Source organism: Alosa alosa, chromosome 6 (genome assembly GCF_017589495.1).
Source record: "Alosa alosa isolate M-15738 ecotype Scorff River chromosome 6, AALO_Geno_1.1, whole genome shotgun sequence".
NCBI classification, from domain to species: domain Eukaryota; kingdom Metazoa; phylum Chordata; class Actinopteri; order Clupeiformes; family Clupeidae; genus Alosa; species Alosa alosa.
Genome location: NC_063194.1, coordinates 9,762,996 through 9,786,851, shown reverse-complemented (window position 1 = coordinate 9,786,851; position 23,856 = coordinate 9,762,996). Strand labels below are relative to the sequence as shown.

The following is a 23,856-nucleotide window of genomic DNA, read 5'->3' as shown; positions in this document are numbered from 1 at the left end:
TCGGGAAACAGTCTGCAAATCTTAAGACATTCGTAAGAGGGACTTTACGACGCACTTAGGCTTAAGATGCTTTCGGGAAACTGGGCCCTGGACCGCTGTATCGGTGGTTTCATTTGTAGAATCCACAACTAGGGGAAAAACCACAACAGAACAGGAGAACTGGTACTGGTTCAGGCGCACAATTGAAGGATTTGGCAAGAGCAGTTACGGACATGTTGAAGGTACACCATTGCTATTGGTCTGGTAAACACTGCATACAAAGTTCATTGAACAAAGCTCTATACTGACACCATGCAGTGTGGATGGGAGGCTCTCAGGCTTAGACAGCAGTGATAATGCAGTGTGTCATCGCTGTTAGCACACTACCACCAGGATTGCCACTATCAAGGGTATTGATTGCCAAAGGCAAAGGTTTTGAGAATACTGCTTTGTGACAATCAAATGAGTCGTCTGATCACATGTTGTAAGATACCAGTACTTTCTTATACAATATATCCAATGACACCATACTCAGTTACCAGTCTTCTACTCAGCTATTTCACAAATCTGTCTACTGAAAACTCAGTGTAGTTTCATAATAGATGATGCAGTTACAGAATTGACATCACTGAGAGGTAACTCTTTACAGGGCCTTTATACTGTAACCATCACTCCTCTCTTTCTAACCTCCTGCAGTTAGTCCAAGTTATTGTTTGTTGGACGGGGCGTGTATCATGGCCTGTGATAGACACTATGTGGAAACAGCCTCGGCACTGGGCACCGGTCTCTTGCAGGTCAAGCACTTATACATGCATGCACTTAGTTACACGTACAGCACTCATTCACAACTGTGGCCTGTTTAACGTTGCCAGTCTTTGGGTTGCCCAGATGGCCACAGGAAGACCACAGATAATAACACTGGGATATGAACCTGACCTCCATGAGCAGAGAACACCACTGTGCCACTTTCAAACTGTCAAACTGAACCTCTCCCCTTAAACTGTCCTCCTTTTCGATCTGCTAATACTCTGTGAAGAGGTGAATTCAGCTCTGAATTCAGCTCAGCTCAATACTGTACGCAGCTTTCATAACCAGCAATGCCAAAGCCATCAGGTTTCACTCCCAACACATTTGTGTAAATATTGCTGCTATTGGTCATCTGATTGTTGTGGCTGAAGCTGCAGCTGGCAGTTGGTTCAGCTTGGCATTGTGATGAGACATGTCCATGCCTGGTTGTGAAAACCATTCCAGGAGATGCAGAATACAAGAATAGCATTCTACTATCTACAATGTAATAACATTCTACTATCATTCAACTAAAAGGAGAAATGTTCTGCTGATAATATCTATATATATCCAGTGTTTTTGAACTGGATGCATAATGGTATTGTGCCTATATTCACAGTACTAAGTGTAAAATAGATCGCTCATTCCACTTAAAATCACAAATGTCAATTACTGTCAATTGAAAAAATCAACTCTTCGAAGGGAATACTGTTGACACTCCAGAAAGCATTAAACGCTGTATAGATCAACCATTATTCTAATCATTAGTATTCCAGCATTTAACTTATATGCCTGTATGCATCATGGGTTTATCAAACAACTGATGCACAACAGATATACTGGAATCTAGAGAATACGGTTACATTTGTTTTCTCGGTGGTGTTTTCTTTATTGTCCAGAAGCATTTCTCATTTGTGAATGTAGTGCTTTAAAAACGTTGTCATTCATGGTCCATGAAAAGACTCCTGTACTGTAACTAACCATTTTGCCAAAACAATATTTAAGGAAATACTTGTATAGTCCTACTGTAGATTGGTGGCATAGGAACATTTAGAAGTTCACTGTGTAGTAAACATCTACACCTTCATGTTGCCCTTTTAAGTAACCTTTGGTTACATCTATTAAAGCAGAGAACTGCAAAGATATGTAGTTATAACCTTATGACTATGTAGTACATCAGTCTGTATATCAACACCTTAAGTGGGATATTAATATAGAATATTGTGCTATTTTAAATGGATGCAGAAAATACAAATCCGTAGCCACTGTATTTACATAAGAAAGCAGTCTTAGTGTATAATTCATTCATAAGCTAACCCAACAGTATAATGCTGTTAAGGAAGAAAAAAAACATTTTAAAAGACTGTTTTAACCTTTTTGGAGAAGTGTGTGATATGGTCCAAATATGTTAAAGTATGCATGATGATTACAAAAGGAAAACAGAAACACTATGTGTTTGATATGTGCTTGCTACAAAATTCATGAGCAACATCTGTAAATGCGTGTGGCTGTCACTTGTGTCATATACAGTAGTGGACCGTGACACTCTTTCACATGTTGTCTAGTTGCCATCTCTGAGGATGTTGATGTTTTGTTTTTCGCTTACTTCGTTCAGTCCTCATCTACAGTACACAACCTGATGTATGTTGTGAAAGTGCCCTCACCTCATGAGTTAAAAATGCAGAGGTAGTATCATGAAGCCTCAAAATGGCTCTTCCTATCCCTGTTGAGAAATTGCCCTCTTCAGCTCTTCAACGTATGACAAAGTTCACGCTTTTATATATTTCATCATTGGTGGCTACCTCTTCACTAAAAATATATTATTTGACAAAAGTTCCACATTTTGTCAGTGATATTCAAAAGACTTGCAACATGTTAGATGACACAAGCACAAGATGTTTCTCTAATTCCATAACACCAATGATCCCAAGCAGGGGTCAGCTATTTCGCTTGTATGTTTTCATGTGAAAATGCATGAGAAACCCATGCCAATCTTTAAACCAGATATTCAAACCAGTCATTACAATATCTGACAATCGGTGTCTGCTTTCCCCCGACACAGAACACCGTAATCTGTAAGTCATACAGCTACAAACCTGCCATGATTGATCCGCCTCTTGAGGAAGGATGACTAGCCTTGGCTCTGAGAAGGCTGGGGGTGATTGGGCGGTGAGAGCCAGAGCACCACAGTACGTATCAGTGTGGTTTGTAAGTGGCAGAGAGCACAGAGCTGATTTAACACTCTCCTGTGCCACATCTGTCTTGCAGTGCAGCTCTGCCATGTTTTATTGTTTGTTCATAAACAGATTTATGAAACATTCTCTGTTGAATCGTTTTTCTCCCATGAATAAATTGAACTGAAGTTACAGAGTATCATTCACTGACTAACAGAGTAGTCTGGTATGAGACATCATAAATTGCAGCCATGTACTATGATAGCAGTACCAGTGGATGATATGTGGGTTTATCAAGGCTATTAGGGTTACTAGGTTAGATTCAACTTTATTGTCACTAGTACACAAGTAAAAAATGAAATGCAGTAATGTAAATAGTAGATGAAGTTGTTCTGAGAGTATGTACAGGGTAGCCTATATAAATAAGTGATAAATCGAATACATATTAAATGGCATGTGTCCTGTTGGAAGGAGGAAAGACAGTCCATCACTGGGACATGTTGGGTACCCACCACAGAGACTGTGTATGCTGTAGGACTGTCAGGGACAGAAGACGACCCAAGAGCGCAAGTTCAAATTCAGAGTCTTTTTATTGAAGGGTTCAGGGGGGAAGAGGAGTGAGAGAAACGTGAGGTCTTGGAGGTTCCGGTTCCAGGGGTGCTAGGAGTGCCAGGGGTTCCAGGGGTTCCAGGGGTTCTCGGGTTTTCCAAGTCTCCGGGGGGTTCCAGTCCAAGGTGCTGAGTGTGTGTGTCCCCCAGTGATCGAGCGGCGTCTCGGGCTGAGGGTGGTGACGCGTCGGGGGCTCGCTCGTCTGGTGGTCGGAGGCCTGGGGAATCACACACACACAACAGCAAGGTGAACAGCAGGCAGTAGTACAGACCAGGGCTAGGCACTAAACGTGGTGAGAGACAGAAGGCAGATTCGAGTTACCGGGGGGGGCTGAAGATCGGAGAGTAATCGAGAAGATCCGGAAGGCAGGTCGGGATAACCGGGGCAGTAGAACAGGGAGGCAGTCAAGAAAGGATCCGAATCACAGGTAGGAGTCAGAGGGCAGGCAGGCAGGCAGGCAGGCAGGCAGGCAGGCAGGCAGGCAGGCAGGCAGGCAGGCAGGCAGGTTACTGGTCCAGGTTTGAAGACGATCTGACAGGGCTTGGCTGAAAAACAGGGCTTTATATACTGGGAGAGGTTAGTGGAGAATTGCAGTGCAGCTGGCAGAGTAATTAGAGCAGAGTGGGGCAAGGTGAGGATGGTGAGTGGGAAATGCAGCGCAGCTGGCCAGGTAACAAGAGCAGAGCAGGGCGGAGCCAGGTGGAGCTCGTTAGGCAGAGTAGAGAGAGAGTGAGCAGAGTGGCAGAGAATTGAATCAATTAAGGTTGTTACCAGGGAGAGAGAATGCTCATGACAAGGACAGTGAGGGAGGGAGGGGTTTGTTGGTAATAAAGAGAAAACAAATCTAATAACAATAATGGAAAAGTAAAGACAATGCAAAACACAAATACAACACACCGAATAATGTGTAAAGTAAATGTTTGCTTCTTGTTTTGCGTGTATTCAGGTGCCTCAGAGAATTTGCTACTGTTTGTTCCCAATTTCGACTATGTCCACAAGAGAGCAGGATAGCACAGCACTTGGCTGACTCAAACATCAGGTTCTCTTCAGACTGGCGTGCCATTTCTGACAGGGCCCCTACAGTATATGCCATTTGACATTTTTCCATGTAATTTTGGCAGAACCTTTACATTTGATATATTCAAACATTTATAGAAGCATGATGTGTGATCCTTTAAACATTGTATAGGACTTCCATATCGCAATGCAGATCAAGTGACGACTAGTATGAATCTGGTGATCTAAATAGATTATAGATTAAAACGTTGTGCACAGATGTGGATGACTGACAGATCGGAACAGAGCATTTGCTCAAAATACACATCGGGTGGATGCACACACCATAAAGTAGAAAGGTGAAAGTAAAAACAGCATGGAGTCTATTACACAACACAGTAGAAGTGCTCCTGAGTGCTTGAATGGCTTTTGTAAAAGGGATTCCTGGACTTTCCTGTGCACCCCTGTGGAAAAATATAGGGCCTAAAAGCATAGACCCACTTTTTGTCCAAGTACAAGCAATTTATGTAACTTTAACAAGAAACTTTTATCCAGATGCATGTTCATTATGTGCTACACCTGGAGTTGAAGTTCTCTCTACCAACAAGTGCATTATAAAAGGAAAATGGTTTGTGAAAATGGATGTTCCTGTACATTTGTCTACATAAGTAGGCATGCTTTAGATGACACTATAGTTTGCACCGGGTCAGTAAAATTAAAGTTTTTGGAGTCATGCAGGTACTGGGCTGAGCAGCAGTGTTGGTGTGCACCCTTTGAAAACGTGGGCAAGACGTTTATGACACCAGTACTAACAACACAAAGGCATATGCCAGAGTATGTTTCTTTTACCCAATAGACTCTGTACACACAGAGGAGGATTTCAGAAGTGACATTCATTATTCATATGTCATTATTCAGAAGTGACATTCATTATTCATATTGGATATAACTATATTAAGTCTGTGGGAAAAATGTCCAAGAAGTTCCAGTGAGATTTACCTATTTTTTAAAGATATTTTTTATATAAAAAAATCTCTAAAAAATTGTAATGCAGTGAATTCTATCTAAGTACATCTGACATTATCGGAATACATTCAGCAAACTAAGTTATGAAAGTTATACTCTCACAATTATTCCGATCTAGATATGCGAAAATACCTGCACTCGAATTCATAGTCTCTAGATGGCTGAACTCAACAATACCGTGAGAGATCCAATCAGAGACAGCAGGCTTTTGTTCTGCCAGACAGTACCGCAGACATATCACTACACAAAGGGATCTCAGGTACTTGGTGACAAGTGATGGATTGGTCTTATCAGATGTCAGCACTCCCCCAACAAGGCCCTGAAGCATGTCCCTCAGAAGGCAAACACACAAGCCCGGAAATGAGGGTATGTTGTCAGAGAGAGAGTTTTGTTTTGGCCCACAAATGTTTTAAATTGTAGAAGAATGGCAGATGCAAAAATGGAGCTGATTAGAACGCAAAATGTGGAAAAGATGGTAATTTGACAAGGAAGACTGTAAATGTAATGGAACTGAGTCATTCTTTTGAAATGACCTTCTGTTTTTGTTCAGGTGACCTTAATTTGCGAATGAGTAATCATGTTTCTAAAATGAATAAAGCATTCAGAGGGAAACTCTGTATGGTTTCTAGGTCAGTAAATTAAACCAACACAACATAAACAGAGAATTATCAAATGCTGTGTGAATTGTTTCTGTGGGCTCCCCATAGTTAGAGTTCAAGTAGGTGACGTGGGACAGATTTATTAGGTCTAAAGGTGGTGACCCTTTTTACGGACATGACCCTATTTAAACACCCTATTATGACACCTATTTTCAAAAGACTGCTTTTGGGTTATCTGTTTCTTTTAAAGCCCTGTAGCTTAGTTGAGGTGAAGTCTATTAGAAGACCGTAGACAGGTGGATGTGCACGCCGGCACACACACACACACACACACACACACACATACACACACACACACACACACACACATTTGTTTGTCCAGCACTCTTGTGTATAGCCTAAATGTGTTTTCATTTGCAGTGGTTCATTTTTTCAGTACTTTGCATCCATAAGAATTTATAGTGACAGAAATACAGGACGCCTGAGATCCCCCACAACTGAAGTCCACTGCCTAATTAGAAGACTATGACTAATGTCAGGTTCCTTCCGTGTCTGAAGTGGGGAGCCCAACTGTGATTAGCGGAAGATCCGTCATTTAGTCCGAGAGTAATGCATGGGGAAGGGTGAGTTCTGAGGCTCGGCCCTGGTCCTCCTACCCAGAAACAGCTGTCTCCTCACAGGCAAAGCTGAGAGGAGGGGGGTCGTTCCGAGAGCCTCCAGCCACTGAGAGGTGACTCTCTCACAGGATATAATGAGTGGTAAGGGACAGGGACTTCAGGGAATCTACACTGCTGACCTCAGCTTGTGGAATGTGGCCAAAGGAGATTTCCTCTTTGAAAGGAGGAAGTAAATATATGAACAACAGGTGTATCAAACTTTTATTCTGCAGGGCAAAATCAGGAAGCATTGCTCAGTCTTTGGATGAATAACTAGATGCAATAGGTAAGCCATAATGAACAATGTGCATAATGCAAAAGAATCTCAAATGTTACCTATGGGAAGTAAAACTGTTTTCATTTTGTGATGTTTGGGTTGCTGTGTTATTAGAAACAGTGAAACCTTCAAGTATGTCATTACAAAAATTAATAACTTTTACATGTAATTAAGATATTATATTCTATTTCACGGTTTGATAATTGTTAATTGAAGAGGCAGGCTGTGTAGCTTATTAAACTTGTTTAGCTATTGTCTTTGGAATATACATTTTGCCCATTCAAATACGGACCCGTAAAAGTCTGAGCATAAAACCACATCCCAGCCTGTTGTGATTCCTTTCCAAATCCTGCAGAGGCTGCAGAAGAGAAGGTGATCTCTGTGTGCGAACTCAAGAGCAGCTCAGAGTCACCCGGAGACATTAATGCATTTATTCATGGGGGCTATCGGACCCGAAGAGTGCTGAGTCACAGTTGTGAGCAGGGGCAGGGGGCAGTTTCTCAGCCCATCAAAGAACATCCCTGAGGGGCTTCAGACACCTCTGGTCAGTGGTATTCGTGCTGCAAGAGTTTGGGGCTCTGTGGGGATAAGTGTATATATAATCAATTACACAGAAATAATTTCAAATGACAATTTTAAGAAGGATTATGAAGTTTTGGCCCTAAAACGAGGGAGCTATACCTAAAAAAACATGCAAACACCTTTCAAGTATACAGCAGACCAGTTTGCTAATAAATTAACTGACATCTTCTGGGGATTTCTTTGGCAATAATGTATTGTGAAAGCTTTACTTTAATAATCAAAAGCTGACCTGAACCACAAAACAACATAGTAAACAGCCCAGAGGCTAGTAAACAACAGTTGTGTTAAGCTATTCTTCACATGACCGTATTCAATCAAAATTCATTTGAATGTGATCCAAAACTGTTTTCTCATTAAACACAAATCAAAAAGTGGCAAATTGGCCTATCATGGCCTATCAATGTGTCTCTAAGCTAATTAAAATTGGGCATTTGTGCCAGTGGAGAATGTTGCATTATGCAGGATTACAAATAGCCCACTGCATTCCCAGTGCCACAGAACAAAGACCACAGCTAAACACAGAACTCCAAGGAACATTCTCCTCACCAGGTTCTTATATGGGCTGTTTTTGTTATTTGACCGGGCAACAGTACATTGTTATGTCTATGTATACAATACATCTATGATATATTTTCATTGTGTGCCCCTACCACATATCTAGATGAACAAAGACTTTGAGTTTGATTGGTCAGATCACCTTTAGTAATTTCTTGATCTTACCTTGCACCTGGCAAAAGTTTGAATTTCTGAGGTTTTCTTTGCAGGGGAAGATCATTTCCGTAACAAACCCAGACATGGGTGTATTGTAGCCTATGTTGTAGCAGAAGGGACAAATTTCATTGCTCTAGTTGAAAAATTGAATGAAAGATAAGAATTATACTGCCACAGACATTCAGAAATGAGCCCAGCCCAAGGTTTAAAGCCATGCAGCCACAGAAATTAATGATGTCGATCTCTGTGGACTCTCTGGACCTTTCAGTAGGGTGCAGGACCCTGTAGAAAATTGCAGACCTCTTCAGACTTCTATCTCATCTGATGTAAAATGACCTACCCAACACCCAACTGCCCCAATCCCCACCAACCAATTTTCACCAGCAGTAAAAGGTTTAACTCCAAAGCATAGACTTTACCTGTAGCCTACCTGTTCCACTAAAAATACAAAATAACTCTTTCAGAGAACTAATTTTAACTGGCATTTGTAAGTACAGTGTTATTGTAAACATAACCCTATTGTAAATGTAATATTGTAAATAATCATAGGTAGCCTAAATGATATTGTAAAATAATGGATGCATTTAAAAAAAAATAATCATAACCATTGTATTGCTGTCGCATGTCGCTTTTGAGAACAGTAAGAGCTATTTGAAGAGATGTGCGCGTGCATGCGCTCGATTCGTAAGTGCACCCACAATGCAGGTGCCATGGAGAGAGGCGCTGCATTCGCTCGCAGGAAGTCAGTTCGGGAGGAATGCCAATCCACTAACCAAATAAGCGAGCAAAATGGAAATACCTTTTGTCGTCAAGTAAGGTCAGGTGGTCTACTAAACGTCTTTAGTTCCGGAATGTCTGTAGGGGTTTTAGAATTTCTTCGGAGTTGAGCCCTATGTTATAATTGGTTGAGTTTCCCCTCCTCCTAACCGGTGTGAGGATGAACTGAGCACTCTGAAGGGGATGGGTGAATAGCAAAGGACGGAGCACCCACTTGGATCTTAGAACTGGACAGAGTAAGGGCGTGTGGAAGAGCGTGCTTCAAAAGACTCGGCGTTGTTATTATCCACTGGGAAAACCAAGGACATTGAAATTAATGACTGAACAGGTAGTGTGCAGATTTCTTTCGATTGCATAAATTATTAATGAGTCAGATATTACAAAGTGGGAGATTAGAAAGTGGCATAACGAACTCATCACCACTTAGTCTACCAGACAGCAACGCCATCCAACTGTGATAAAATAATGTGACCTCAGGATGTGACCGGTGCACTCTCAGAAAACTGAATTCGACTCTGACTGTTGGACATATAATACACCGTTTAAACATAAAGGAATAGAAAATAAATCACATTGCAGCTGTGATGGCATTAAGTTATTATCTAACGTTGATGAAGACCCGTCTTATTTTGTGTTTAAATTGAATGAACATAGTGTCCTGCGATGAAAGATAAACTTTATCTGCATGAAGTTGATTATTTTGCCATCAGTTTAATTTCGATTCGAAAGTGTCTCAAGTCTTTTGTAAAAGTAAACCGTTCACTGAAAAAAAGTGTTTCACATATTATCAAAAATGTTGCTCTGTAGCACCAGAAATATATAAATAATCCTAACATAGCCCAAGTCTCAGTTTTAAAGAAGTAAGAAATAATTTCACCACATTTTGGAGATCAGCCACTTTGTGAATGAACTCTTGCCAATCACATAACCTTTTCAACAGTCAGTCTCATACCCTTACGTTCACTTCTCATTCAGAAACTAGACTCAGGCTAGCAGCTGCCACATCCATCAGTGAAGGGCTAGGGAAAATCAGTGATGAAGTGACAGCCAGGAGAGGAGAGGTGGTTATTCTCAAACCTGACAATTGAGCTGAGGAAGTACTCATCAGCAACTGTCTATCATCTTGCAACAAAGTCCTTTGCTGTTTGCTCACTGTCTGTGTGTGTGTGTGTGTTCCTGACACAAAATGCATACCCCTCCCCCCTTCCTCTCTTCTTTTCTCTTCCTGACAACCTCTCCCCCATCCACCGCGCCGCACCCCCGCACCCCCTCACCCCTCCTCCTCCATCCCCTCACACCCCTTCAAGGATTAGTGTGTGGCTTGATCAAACTCACCCTTCCTCCCTGGCTTCCTGTCTCTCTAGGTGTGCAGGCAGCAGCATCACACAGGCACTCACTCGTAGGACAGGATGCAGGGCGTCAGACTCAGGACAGAGGGCTGGTGTCTGCTGGTCTTCATGGCACTGCTGGCCTGTACCCCCAGCCCTGCCCAGGGTCAAGGTATAGCGCTCTTTTTCACTCTGCCCCCTATAGTTTCCTGATGTGCAGCTTTTGTCCCAGCATTGTATGGGTTGTGCTGGTATTTTTCCATTCCACAGGAGTGTTGTGGTCTTTGTGTCATCACTAAAGTTGAAATGTTTGGTTGAGGCATGGCTCTCTTTGTTGCTTTGTTTAAACCAGGGTTGAGTCTGATGGTTGATCTGCACTTGATTAATGAAGCTGATATTTTGGCAGGTTTTTTTTTTTTTTGTGGTGAAATATTTTGTTGGGTTCAATCACAGTGTTTCTCATTTGGGGCATTCAAGGGAATTAGATGTCCTGATTAGATCAGCACTGCAGTGCTTCCAAAGGAGGGAAACAAAGCAACACAATCTGTTCTCCTATGGGATCATACAATAATATCCCTCAGGGAGACTTAAAAACCTTTAATTGGTTGGTCGGCTTGGACGGAGCTCACATTCCTTCCAGGCCCCTGCGAGTGAAAAGGAGCTCGGCGACGGCGGCTTCAGAAGCATCTGGAGTGGGTGGGTCTGCGGGTCGTCTGGACGAGGGCCACGGGACTCTGTTTGCACGGGCAGGTGCAGGTGCATGCTGTGTGTGGAGCAGGGCTTCTCTGTCACAGCACTTAACCTCCAGCCCCTCCGCTTAAACCCGGCCACCTCAGGTAGTCCCGTTGCGCAATTGTAAACTTAAGCAAAGTTAATTTTTTTTTTTTTTTTTCAGTGCTGTTTCCTGGCTCTTTCTTTAGGTCTTGACTTGGCAGCTGCTTTGCTCATTTGGTTGTTTGCTTTTGCATAGCCAATCTAAAATCTGAACTGAACTTGTGACAGGAGTTATCAATGTTTTAAATAATGCAGATAACCTGAGCTAGCCACTTTCTGAGGATTTAGTACAATATCAAAGCACAATTCAAACAAAGCTCAATAACTTGTTTTTTTCTTCAGGTGTAGGGATTCGCTTAGTATTCAGAATTCAATTGTCCCTGTTATCACAAATATTAGGCAAGTAAATAAGTCTGACTGTCTAAAAGTGCCTTTTTAGCATTCAAATGAGGTTTTGGAATTTGTTTATATAATGCTCCTGACAGAAATAATCAGGCATCCAGACTTTTCTGTCAGGACTGGAAGTCTCTCACAACACTTTGTAACAAGCTGATGCAAGAAAACTCATCTCAGCTGATGGAGGCTATTTCTGAGATGGCATTGTTTAAAAAATAATTTCAGAGGGATGGAAAAATAACAACATCTTGAAACAGACCACACAAAGAAAATAGGTCAACAAAATTGAAAAAAGACAAATATCCCCAAACACAGCAATACTTGACACAAAAAAATAATGTCCCAATCCCTAGTCTCATTTAAACCTAATGCTTGATAAGACATGGTTTAACCGCAAATTAATAAATCTGCTCATTGAAATATTGAAATGTATCAGTGGATGAGGGTGGGGTCTTGTCTCCCACTCTTGAAACATGTTGTATTTCATGTCAGTTCAGGGCTAGGAGACTAAGACGTCTGACAGTTGGCATGTCAGGCTCTATCACATTTCCTTCCCTCAGCCTCTCCAGAGACTGTATTAATATTTTAATTCCCCCTTGAGGGATTTCTGCGTCAGTTTAAGAGATAAGCGTCTGAATGGGTGAGGGAGGCTTCAGTAAGGTAAGGCAGCTGAAGTGAGCTGATAAAAGGGCCGAGTTTTAGTAAGTGCTATCTGCCGACACACAAATGGAAGATGCCAAGCCACATCAAAGTGCAAAGACTTTTTTCGCCCTGCTAGCGTTGCACTAATGTACAGTGGAGATAGTGCAGAACCGCACGCTAACTTCTATCTTTTAAGTTACAAGTCAGTGCTTGTCACACGCAGACTGCTGTGACACTCTTTCATGTCCCATCAGTGCTAATTGGAGGAGAAGAAAAGGGAGGGGCAGGAAAGGTAGAGGATAACGCACAGTGATGTTTTTTTTCCTGGGGAATCCCGGGTGCCACAAGCTTGATTTCTGTGGAATTCAGAATGGAGCAGCAGTTGACAAATCCCGTTTTCTGGCACATTTGGACAATAATGTGGGGCTTCTACATCAATGGGATTATGCATTTTGTACATTGCACAAAGTAGAAGTGAATAAACAAGCACCGACTCAGATGACATACACTGGCCTTGCTCAGGCGGTATTTGAGCTGTTATACTGTAGCTACCTGCACACTGACTAGGTTTCCACAGCCTCACTTGTCCATCTAGATAGTGTACTTTGTCCTAATGGTGCGCTGTTGAACTTGTCTCATGTTGCCTTGGTGCTATCTGGAACTCATAAACTCATAATTCACTTTTATCATAAACAAGCAACTCCCAATACATTTGGATCAATGATTTGTTACACTAGGCTTTGTAACAGCTGGTGTTTTGCATGGTGATACTTTAATGATTCTCATTAAGATTCCGTCATTCAAGCTGCACTTGAAATTAACCCTCGCAGAGCATAAGCTTATAGGCACTCAAACAGGCGTCTAGGATTATATGTAACAAGTTGCAGCTGACCAGAAGTAATGTGACGAAATGTAAAGGCTGTTTGTGCAGAGGAGTTGCGTGAGATGTCCTGCACAAACACAGACACTATTTTTCCAAGCACTGACTGAATTTGGATTGGACTCCCCACGGAGAGGGGAGGTGTGTTGCTCAACAAAGAATATAAATCTTCTGCCATATTTCAGGTTGGTGAGCTTGGTACCGTTTTCAGTAGTTATCTTTCTCTCCATAAAATTCAAATCCTTTATAGCCTTCATTTAGGTACATGTCTGGATATGGTCTTGGGATACTAAGTCAGATCTCTTTCCTGCACTATTTTACTCCTTGTATTCCAAAAAAAACATTTCTGCATTGAGTTCTTTAGGAGAACCTCTTTTGATCTTTTAGGCTTTGTCTTGTTAAAAGGACTTTCTTAGAAGAAGAAAAGCTTCAGTTGCACAGTTGTTAAACCCTTATGTTGGGGTATATATTTTATTCTCCTCTGAATACATTTTCTGATTGCATAAATCTGAAAATTAAAACTGGTTCTTCTATTGTGCTACATGCAGGATGTTTTTATTGTTGATATTGCAACTGTCTTCACCTGTGCAACATGAGCCACAGCTTATCCCTTACAAAAAATAACTGCAGTTATGGGACAAAAATATATCCTGCTGAACTGCAAACAATTCCTCCAAAACTGCAGTTTACACACTCACAACATTTACAACATTTGAAGTAGTGCAGTTATTTTTTGTAAGGGGGGACTTTTGTGATGTTACTTTCTGCCCTGAACTTGCCTGACATAGTATCAGTGTTAAGACAAGCATGTAGAATTGGTAATAGACTTTAACATTAGCAACTAATTTCACAGTTTCTAATTCACAGTATTTCACAGTTTTGAGGGATTATTTTAGAACTCAGAGAGGAACCAATATGGTTCTCAATAAATGATCTCAACACAAGACGAGACATTTTCTGAGTGTGTGGAAGCAGGGCAGAAAGTATGCCTTCTTAGTGATATTTGCTGTGTGGTGATAGTACTAATGTGGTGATTTCAAGCACTTGGGGATGGGGTCCAGTTAGGGGTTTAGATGGGGGAACTTCTTCTGGTAAGAACCCGTATCATATTCTCTTCTCCTGCAGGCTCTTTCCAGCAGAGATCTACAATGCATGTGCTCCGTGACTTATTTCCATTGTTTGGTGGAAATGCCAAGTAGATATGCAGCAATCCCTGCCATATTATAATTAAAATGTAAAATACTACCTGAAACATAATATGAAGCACCTGCATTTTGACAGTCATTAACCTACATTTTACCATTTACTTTTTTTAACCCAGTGATGAAGAAGAGAATATGACTAGAATCTCCCCTTAACACCAAGGGCCCCTTGATACTTATATACTTTGATTGATATTATAATCCTAAAAGGATTTTAGAAGATGATACGCATATTAGTATTTTAATTAGTCATTGGTTTATGTTATGCTTATTCTTAGCTATATAGAGTGACATTAAATCTGTTTTCATTGGAGGGATGAGAAATGTTAGTTGCTATGTCTCCAAGTTGTAAAAAGTACATACTCAACCATTTAGCTGCAAGCTGCTTTTAGTGACTTTTGGAAGCTATGCGGTTTGATAACTCTATTGGGAACACTATTGAAGATGAATAATCTGTGTTATTATTGAGTTATTTCCCTTGATTTCTTACAGTCCCAGCTCCACGCAGACTCCGCTTCAAACTGCTTCCTTCTGGAGGATTAACCGTAACATGGAAAGAACCAAAGGGGGATTATGATGGCTATCGATTTGTATATGACAATGTTCGAGGTAAGATTTGTGCTGTGATCTATCATTTAGATACAGTTTGTGTTGTTTTCCCTGATTGAATTCTTCAGCATGTGACTTGCAATGCAAGTTGCAGGTTCGAGTCTGGGCAGGTGAGGGGCTGAGCCACATGGTTGGCCAAACACAACACAGTTACGTTGGTTTGCGTGGGACGTTAGGATGTCGCATGAGGTGAGAAGCCATTGAAGCCATGAGATGAGTCTCCACTGAACAAGATGGAGGGATGAAGACACACAAAGAGAGGGAAACAGAAGTGTGGTGGAGCGGTGGGATTGTCAGCGCCCGACAATCAGTCCACATGGGTTCCATTCCTGAACCTGCCATTATCAGTCCATGTCCCTTTGGATAAGGGCGTCTGCTGAATACTGGTCAATACATAGTTTACATAGACATAGTTCTTTGTGGTGTGCCACTGACTTATGTACTGAATCTGCCGAAAAGCAAAAATACCCTTAAGACAAAATGATCTTCTAAACATCGGATTTAAAGAGCTGTGACAGGGTATCTCAAGGGCATGGAGAGGGACAGGTGCTTGTGGGAGTTTTTGGACACAGTCATCATTTCTGCTCGCCTGCAGCCAGAGTAGGACTTGTTTTGGCCAGGGAGGCGTTCCAGAACCCTGCCTGCATTCGCTGGAGGTTGCTGTCAGATATGAGCACTCCACTGTTCCCTGTTCGCTGAGCTCAGGCCAAAACACACAACAAACCTGGCAGATAAGAGATGTCATAAATGAAAACGTACATCGCATCCTACTGTGGAGTATTTTTGTGCAGACAGTCGCAGGTCTCCCGCTCTTTGACAGCAGCAAGCCTTTTCCAGGGAAGGACTCCTCCCATTGTCAGCGAAAAACGCTCGGCCAAAGTACCCGATTACATTAAAATGCAAACTTCATGGTCTCGTTCTCGTCAAAGCCCTTCAACTCTAAAGCCAAGTGTGTTGGTTTTTTTTTTCATTGAACCGAAGACCAATTTCATGAATGGTTGCCATACATACTTTTCAGGATCAAAAGCCACGCTCTCTCACTTGCACACACACACAGATCATTTTCAGTGGGCCTCTGTGCCTTAGAGACATCAGGGCCATTTTCCTATCCTACTGTTCTGATGGTGCCCTGGTGTGGCACTCTGCTGTCCCCAGCACTTTCCCCCATTTATTTCCCCATGTGCCACAATCTGCAGACTCATCACCCTACATGTAGATCCTTACTTCAACAACCGACTTCTTGCTGTTAACTGTCCTCCCCAACACACAAAGCCCCTTAGTGTTGCTGATCAGGCAGTCTTCTCCGCAGACCCCCATCACCCCACCCCTCCAACTTCTGATTGATCTTCATGCACTGCCAGATTTAAATAAGTCTGATTAGCCAGTAATCTGAAAGGTGAAACACACCAGTGTTCCCCTGAGGGCTCTGGGAGAAGTATCTGAGTGAACTGCTCATACTTTGGGCTTTGTGTTGGGATAAACCATTAGGATGAAGTTAAGTCGAGCTGGCAGCCTGCTAAGCGGCTAATGTAAGACGATATGCTCGTGGGGTGATTTTCTACACTCTACTACTTGTGTGGACAGGGTCCCAGCAGGGAAATGTGTCTCCCTGCTTTGCCATCCATAACTTGTACTCGGCTTAGCACAGAAAAATATGTGGAATGGATACTCAGGCCCGTTCTGGAAAAATGAGAATTCGTTGCCAGGTCTAAGTATTACTTAAACACAGGCTCCAAAACCCTAAACCAAACCTATGTAAATGTGGCCATGCCATCTCTAAAGGTACATAGATAGAGTACAGTGGATAAGTAACTTTGTGAGCCAAAGGTCTAACTCTAGCTTTGCATATACAGTATGCTGAGAAATACATTTGGGGGGTCAGAGCTCAAAAGTAGAGAATAAGGAAATGTCCGCAGACTGAAGATCACTTAGCTCACTAGATAATCCAGCCTCCGGTAACATCAATGTCCCTCGGGATTTGTGTAAACTGACAGCAACATACACTGATAATGACTTGCACTTGCCTGACATTTGTATTCGTCACCTTCAGGCCTCCCGTCATGTCTCCTGGTCTCTGGTCAGCAGCACCCGTACTGTAGCATGCGTGTGATTCTCTTTCATCTTTCTCCATTAGGACAGGCAGACTCCCACAGACTCCCTTCCCTCAATGATAATCTGTGTGCTTGACCTTGCTGGTGTTGGACGATTTGTTAGGTTTGTTCGAAGTAATGGAGAAAGGCTCCACTGATATGCATGCTAATTCCTCAGCCTTCCTGCTCTCACAGGTGGAGAGGAGAACGAGCTGTTTGTGCCCAAAGGAGAGAATAGAGTAGTGCTGAGTGATATCAGTCCTGGGAAGCAGTATGTGGTCAGAGTTTTTGCCATGAGTGGGAGGAAGCAAAGCAAAGCGCTTCAAGGGAAATATCCAGGTAAATACACCACTTTTCCTGTTGTTATGCCTTTGTGCAGTTTTATGCAAATCTGCGAAGTTAGTAAACAACACACACACACACACACACACACACACACACACACACACAAATTTATTTTTTTACACTGAGACATTTTAGAGTGGCCTTTTATTGTGACCAGTTTAATGGACATCTCTGCTATAATCATGCTTTTTAATCAACATGCTTTTTAATAATTTGTGAACAAAATGTGAGAGAAATAAGCCTTTTGTGTGCATAGAAGAAATCAGTAACACTTTCTATGATCCAAGTATTCATAACGCATTATAAATGCATTCATAAAGGGTTATACACTATTCATAAAGCCTCATAATTATTGACATTAGTATATATAACTATTTATACATGCATTAATAAAGCATTATGATGTTACTCATTTTCAGCTTAATGTTTTGGGGGGGGGGTGGTATTATTTTCGCTCTGTTTTATTATTAATATATTGTTACTAAATGGGAGAAAAAGGACACATGTACATGTATAAAACCAATGTGCTGAGACCAGTTGTGCCATGAGGTGCTTTGTTTTGTTGTTTTTATTTACCACAGGTAAACAGCGAGAGCCGGAGAGCGAGGACGTTCAGCCCCAGGGCCGCAGGGAGTATGGCCCTACTGTGGACCTCAATGAGATATCAGGAGGTAGGAGGCATCTGTCCAGGCCCTGTTCTGCCACATGGACGACCACAGACAGCCCAGAGGGCTGAGTCGGCAGGGCTCTTATTGCAAACGGTCAGACCAATGATTCATGCAGGAACGTGAGGGGTTTGGGATGAGCCGTCTCCCTCCCTGTGTCTGTTCCCTCCGCGTTGCCCGTGGTCTGATGAAAAAATGGTGGCGAGGAAGGTTTCGAAGGGAAAGGCTTGGGGGCTTCAGCTGAAATTTCATTTGTTGACTTCCCTGTTGGATCGGCTGGTGTAACCACATTGGCTGAGCTGTGTATGTGTGTGTGTGTGTGTGTTTGTTTTTCTTGTATCACAGACAGTCAGGGGGACATAACTGCCTTTGCCGTCTGGTGCTACTTCCCGTAACACATTATTACCACAGTACCATGAAAACAAATAACATGCAAGAGTTGCCAAAAAAAACCCAACCAAATAGTTGTGGAATGGGTAACCATTTAAAAATATTGCATATTCACATCAAATCAGAAAAAAGAGCAGTCTGTGCATATTCTAGCTTTATTTGTGTTGCAATTATCCTAAATAATTTTCATATGGATCAGGAATTTGAATGTCAACAATAACACTTGTAGCTAGCATTCTGTTTTAAAGTTCTGGAAAATTGTTCAGAGCTTGGATTCTGTGTGATAGCTACATATATTCCAGGTCAAAAAATAGTAGTATTACGGTCACTATGAGCCCACGAGTAGAATGAGAATGTGAATCACTTGAATGCGTTGAGCCTGGAGGACACAGAGTGCAGGTTATCTGTGGCTATTCATTATTTAAACACTGGGAAAGCAATCCTCTGCTGCTCCAAGCCCTGCAAATATTCCCCTTTTTCCGTAGGACGGGTTGTTTGTCTTCTCTCTGGGGATTTTGTTGCAAGGCCATGCATTTGCAGTGAGTCAGTTGGCTCCAGACCTACTTGAGATCTTTAATTTTGGGATACCTCTCAGTTAGCTTGCCAAATCACAGGGGTTTAAAGAAAAGCTTCCTTCCCAAGAAGTTGAAAGAGAGAGAAAGCTTAACTGTGCCAGGCTTTCTTCAAAGTAATTAATGAAATGATGTGGCACATCCACCCCCAGTAGGGGGTTGATCTCCGTAAGTACATCGCTGTGCAAGATGAGGAGGGCTGATGCTCTCCTACTGTTAAGGGTATTGGTAATCCTGGTTGACATGTGCCCGGCATCTCATTCCCAGGCTTTAGGGGCAGCAATACTCACTACATAAAAGTACGGAGATGGTCCACCTTACTGTTGCACTCTCATAAGAATGTTTAGTTGTCTGGTTCATTAAATCCGCATTTGTAGAACAATATGGGAGCTGTTTCCAGCAATTTTCCCAAAGATCGTCTCTGAATGTTGTTTGTTACTGCCAAACATAACACTGTGAAATGACAAAGGCTCATATTGTTGGTTCTAGTAGTAAGAAAAAAGCTTTGGTCTGTGAAACATCATCAAAATACACTTGAGAAAATAAGCTCTGGCCTGCAAAACAAAAAACTCAAACTGCAAAAAATAAGCACTCATTACTCACTAGCATACAGCACCGATTTCAAATGCTCCACTGCCACTTCAGTGCATATGCAGAGGCAGGCATGCTGGAGCGCAGACTGTCCGAGCTGTCCCTTCTCATGCTGTATCATAGGATCAGGCTTGTGTGTGTGTGTGTGTGTGTGTGTGTGTGTGTCTTCCCCCGGGGCCCAAGAGGACAGCCTGAAATCAAACGGCTATCTGGAGATCTGAGGGGCCGGTGGGCAGTGAAACGGTCTTTTGAATGCCTCAAAGGTGAGGCGCCTTGCTTGAAACCCTCTCTGCCTGGTGTGACCACCGACTTTTTCAAACGTGTTTGCCTTTCTGTCTGACATTCACTGGAAAAAAATTGTACCCCTACAAATCAAAGGGGTCCTTAGACTGCTTTCATTTTGATCTTATCAGGGATTCTGTTCGAAGCACTCTGGGTGGCAATTCTGTCCTATCTGTTCTTATATTAAAGGATTTGTCGCCCATGCTGCTGATTCCTGACTCTCAGCCAGGCGCCCTGCCCCCTCCTCTGCTGTTAAGTCATGACACGACTCTCCACTCCTGCGGAAGACAGAGCATGGGAACCTGACGGAGGTGCAATGTCCACAAAAAAGCCAATTTGTTTGAACCCCCCCCTTCCTCCCTCCTCCCAAAATCCTGTTAAGTTCGCCAGAGGCTCTGTCTGCGCCCAGACTTGCAGTGCAAGCAGCCAGGGGGCAAAGGTCGTGTCCATCAAACACATAACCCCGTTAATAGAGGAGCAGACAGGGCCACTGATAATGGGTTTTACTGACCCTCTTTGTTGGAGGGTTAGACCTTTCTGCACGGTGGTAGGGTTTGTTACTGAGGAATGCAGTCACATTGGCTTCCTCCTGGTGTGTAGAGGGAGTGGAGTCACCTCCAAACACACCCCACCCCACACCACACACACCTCCATCTCCACCTCAAACCCACTGTGAATGTGGAAGGGAGGGAGGCGGGGACTGGAGGATTCCATCTTTTCCCCCGCTTTTGAAGTTGTGTTTGTAATGATCCATTTTGTAATTTCCGGCTTTGCACAAACATTTAAAATCTCAGCCAGAGGCGCCCGAGTGAGTGAGGAGTTATCCGTCAGAAATGCTAATGCAGGCCCACTGAACAGGTGTTCATTCTGATGGCAGCAGGGAGAGGGATGAGAGGTGGTGCATGTCTGTCTCGCCGGAATAAGGTGTCAGAGAACATTCCGGCGTTCCACACCCTTAACGCGAGAGCCTTCGCTTCTATCTGTCTGGGTGCTGTCATTCAGATCCACGGCTGGTGCTCAAGTGAGGCAGAAGAAAACTGGAAAGAAGAAGATATGACTTCTGTACTGTGTGGCATGCTTTTACGTAATCTTATGAGAACAGTCACACACTTGTGTACTTGTGAAACATTAAATCTACAGAGTTAGTAATCTTGTTTTAGTTGCTGGCAATTATCACATTCTTGGCATATGTGAGAGACACTCATTATTAGCTGTGCGCTAATTAGTGTATTTTTAGACCATGCATGCGTTAGGCTGCATGGATTTCGGTTCGATATGCTTGTTCAAGATATTCACTCTGCCGTGGCTTATGGTAGTGTGAAAGCAGTGTCGACGGTTTTACTGACAAGATTATCTCAGATTACAGCTGTGTTGTGCATTGTGGCTCAAAACTGGAGTTCCTGCTTAATCTGGGTCTGATTGAATGTCTGTGTGTAGATTAATTTGCCCCAGTGACTGAACCGGGTGGTAAACATTGACAGCTTTCCCTGCAGGCAGTTGTGGTCGACCGTGGACTTATCATCTTACAGAGGCAGCCTGCCTGGCTGCCTGCTTGCTTCAGTGCAGTCGCAGCTGTGATAGTGTTGTCTTTCTGCATGACTGGATGGATGGATGAGCGAACAGACGGATGGAAGAGTCTCTCTTCCCCTCTGCCGCTCCGTCTCTTGTGTAACGTGCCTGTACTTGTTGCCCCATGTCCGTCTCTGTTGCCTGTGTGTGTGTTCAGTACTGTAGTCCCAGTGGTACTGCCTCCCTGAGGTCATGTAGTGGAGACTTTAAGAGTGCTGTTACCCCTCTCCTACCCCCCTACATGCCCCTGTGACCCTGGGCTAGGCCTGGGAACACATGGGCGTGTCACTTCCCCTGTAGAGCACTGCTGAGGCATAGATCAGGCCCTTTACAGGTGTTGACAGTGGGATTAGTAGATGTTATGGCGGTCAGAAGTCACCTGCTCTAACTGATGTGATTATGCTCTTTAGTGGAGGGGTCACTTACACACATGTTGAAATGATTTCTTTAAGATATGAGTGGAGGAGTTGTTTGGTTTATAGACCCTTTCAATCTGTTCCTAGACCTAGAGGTTTTCCGGTTGAAATGTTCAAAACTAACGCAGATACTTTTAAATGAAAATGAATTGGACTTAAGCATACTGCTCTACAAAATGTTGACTTTAAAACTTGTTTTTAAAATGTTTGTTTATCCCCAAGTTACCATTAGCTCAATGTTTTCCGTGCCACTGGAAATTATTTTGGAATGCACATTTGTTTATACACAAGGGTCTATAATAAACGGTGAAACCTTGCAGCCACTGAGTAGAGGTTCGATGATTTGCAAAAAACTGTAAAGACGATTGAAAAAGGTAATCTTAGGAAGCTTTCGGGATTTAATGTTCTATGAAGACTTTGGTATTGAATGTTCTTTGAAGACTTCTGTATTGAATGTTCTTTGTCTCTGCTATGAGAGTGCATCCTGGCAGCAAATGCATTTTTTTAAAGCAATGACACAGAATCACCCACATAGAAAGGGATGTTTAATTGAGCAGAACGGCCATCTTTAAATGGCCATTTCAGGCTCATGATTTCAAGTGCATTGAAAGCACTTTAACTTGTGAATACACGTGAATCACAAATGAAGTGTATCAGGAATACAGTCTCAGACTTCTAGTGAGAAATTCTAAGGATTATAATTGTGACTGCTATGAGTGGGAGATGGTGGTCAGTATTTGTAAACATATTCAGGCAAGTTGTTTTCGGGTGCAAATGAAATGATGTGAACTAAAATGTCTGTAGTCCTCTAATGATAGACAGGTGAAGTGTTATTGTTGTGGTTATATTGCGCAGGAGGTGAACAGTTGATCTCTGTAATGAAGGTTTTGGCAGGATTAGCAGGATTAGCAGCTTCAGTGTCTCATGTCATTGCAGCCAGCATACTTTCATATGACAGCAACACACAGGGCAACACAGCCTTGTCAGCACAGCACTTACGGTACCATAACCCTTTCAGAAAGCAGGAAAGGGAGTTAAAGTAGTTTGTGAAGGACATGGTGAAGGTGTATCGGTGTAACTTGCTTTGCTGTGTCAGACATGATGGATGAGAGTTTGACACAGCGAATAAACACCACAGAACGGAGGAGCAGAGGAGGAACACATCCACACTAATGAGCTACTGAGCACAGACCGTGCCTGCGCTTTACTTACATGAAAATATCACATTACACATCATTACATGGGACTGTAACATAGGACTACCACTTCAGAGTTGGATGGAGCGTTTTTGCGGTCAGATTATCATTGACCAGATAGGTGTCTCTTAGTACAAACATGGAAAAGTACAATTGCATATAATTTTTCAGCCATTCCAACAGTGTCTTTCGAGCTGAATGATGAATAGTGAAGCTTTACCACAAAGTGTACAATAACTGCTCACTGCTGTCTATTCAATCTGTATATTTTACATTACTTACCTTTTATGGCTTTGTCTTTGGACTGCTATTTAGTAACCTTCTAGCTTCTATTTTAAGTGTATGAGGACATGTTTTTTTTAACTACAGGGAAAGGTCTATGGTCATTAATAATAAGGCACAGATTTGGAGCGCACACAATAAATGTCTGAGTATCACTTTCAAGACCTCTCGTTGAGATGAGTTGTGATGAGGTGTGTGACCAGGTCTGCGTGGCTGGACTGGAGTGGGCTCAGGAGTGTTTCCAGAGGGTCCCCTCTCTCTCTCTCTCTCCAGGACGACTGAGCGAGCCCGCTGCATGGCCCGCTGGTTAATGAGATCTCCTCTGTCAAGAGGACACTCTCTCCTGCTCTCCCATCTCCCCTGCCCTTCACGCTGGATGCCGAGAGGCGGCCAGGGGCGGGCGAGTGCTTGGTATCAGCGTCTGCTGATACGGTACGGCGTGTGCTCAGCGTCCT

The 23,856-nt window shown here is 42.7% G+C and overlaps 1 protein-coding gene and 1 long non-coding RNA gene across 2 annotated transcripts in view; one reads left to right on the top strand and one right to left on the bottom strand.

The window, feature by feature from the left end:
- Positions 1-3,510: 3,510 nt before the first annotated feature.
- LOC125296723 lies at positions 3,511-4,048 on the bottom strand. The gene is made up of 2 exons (XR_007193834.1): positions 3,870-4,048; positions 3,511-3,765 (listed from the first exon to the last, which is right to left on the bottom strand). It is a non-coding gene; the product is annotated as an uncharacterized LOC125296723 (long non-coding RNA).
- Positions 4,049-9,143: 5,095 nt separating this feature from the next.
- LOC125295591 (collagen alpha-1(XIV) chain-like) overlaps positions 9,144-23,856 on the top strand; it is a 76,397-nt gene continuing 61,684 nt past the window's right edge. The window contains exons 1-5 of the mRNA XM_048244932.1: positions 9,144-9,500; positions 10,537-10,672; positions 14,887-15,003; positions 17,289-17,432; positions 18,020-18,109. Of these exons, the coding sequence (XP_048100889.1) occupies positions 10,582-10,672; positions 14,887-15,003; positions 17,289-17,432; positions 18,020-18,109 (442 nt within the window). The 5' untranslated portion in view covers positions 9,144-9,500; positions 10,537-10,581. The remainder of the gene's footprint in view (positions 9,501-10,536; positions 10,673-14,886; positions 15,004-17,288; positions 17,433-18,019; positions 18,110-23,856) is intronic.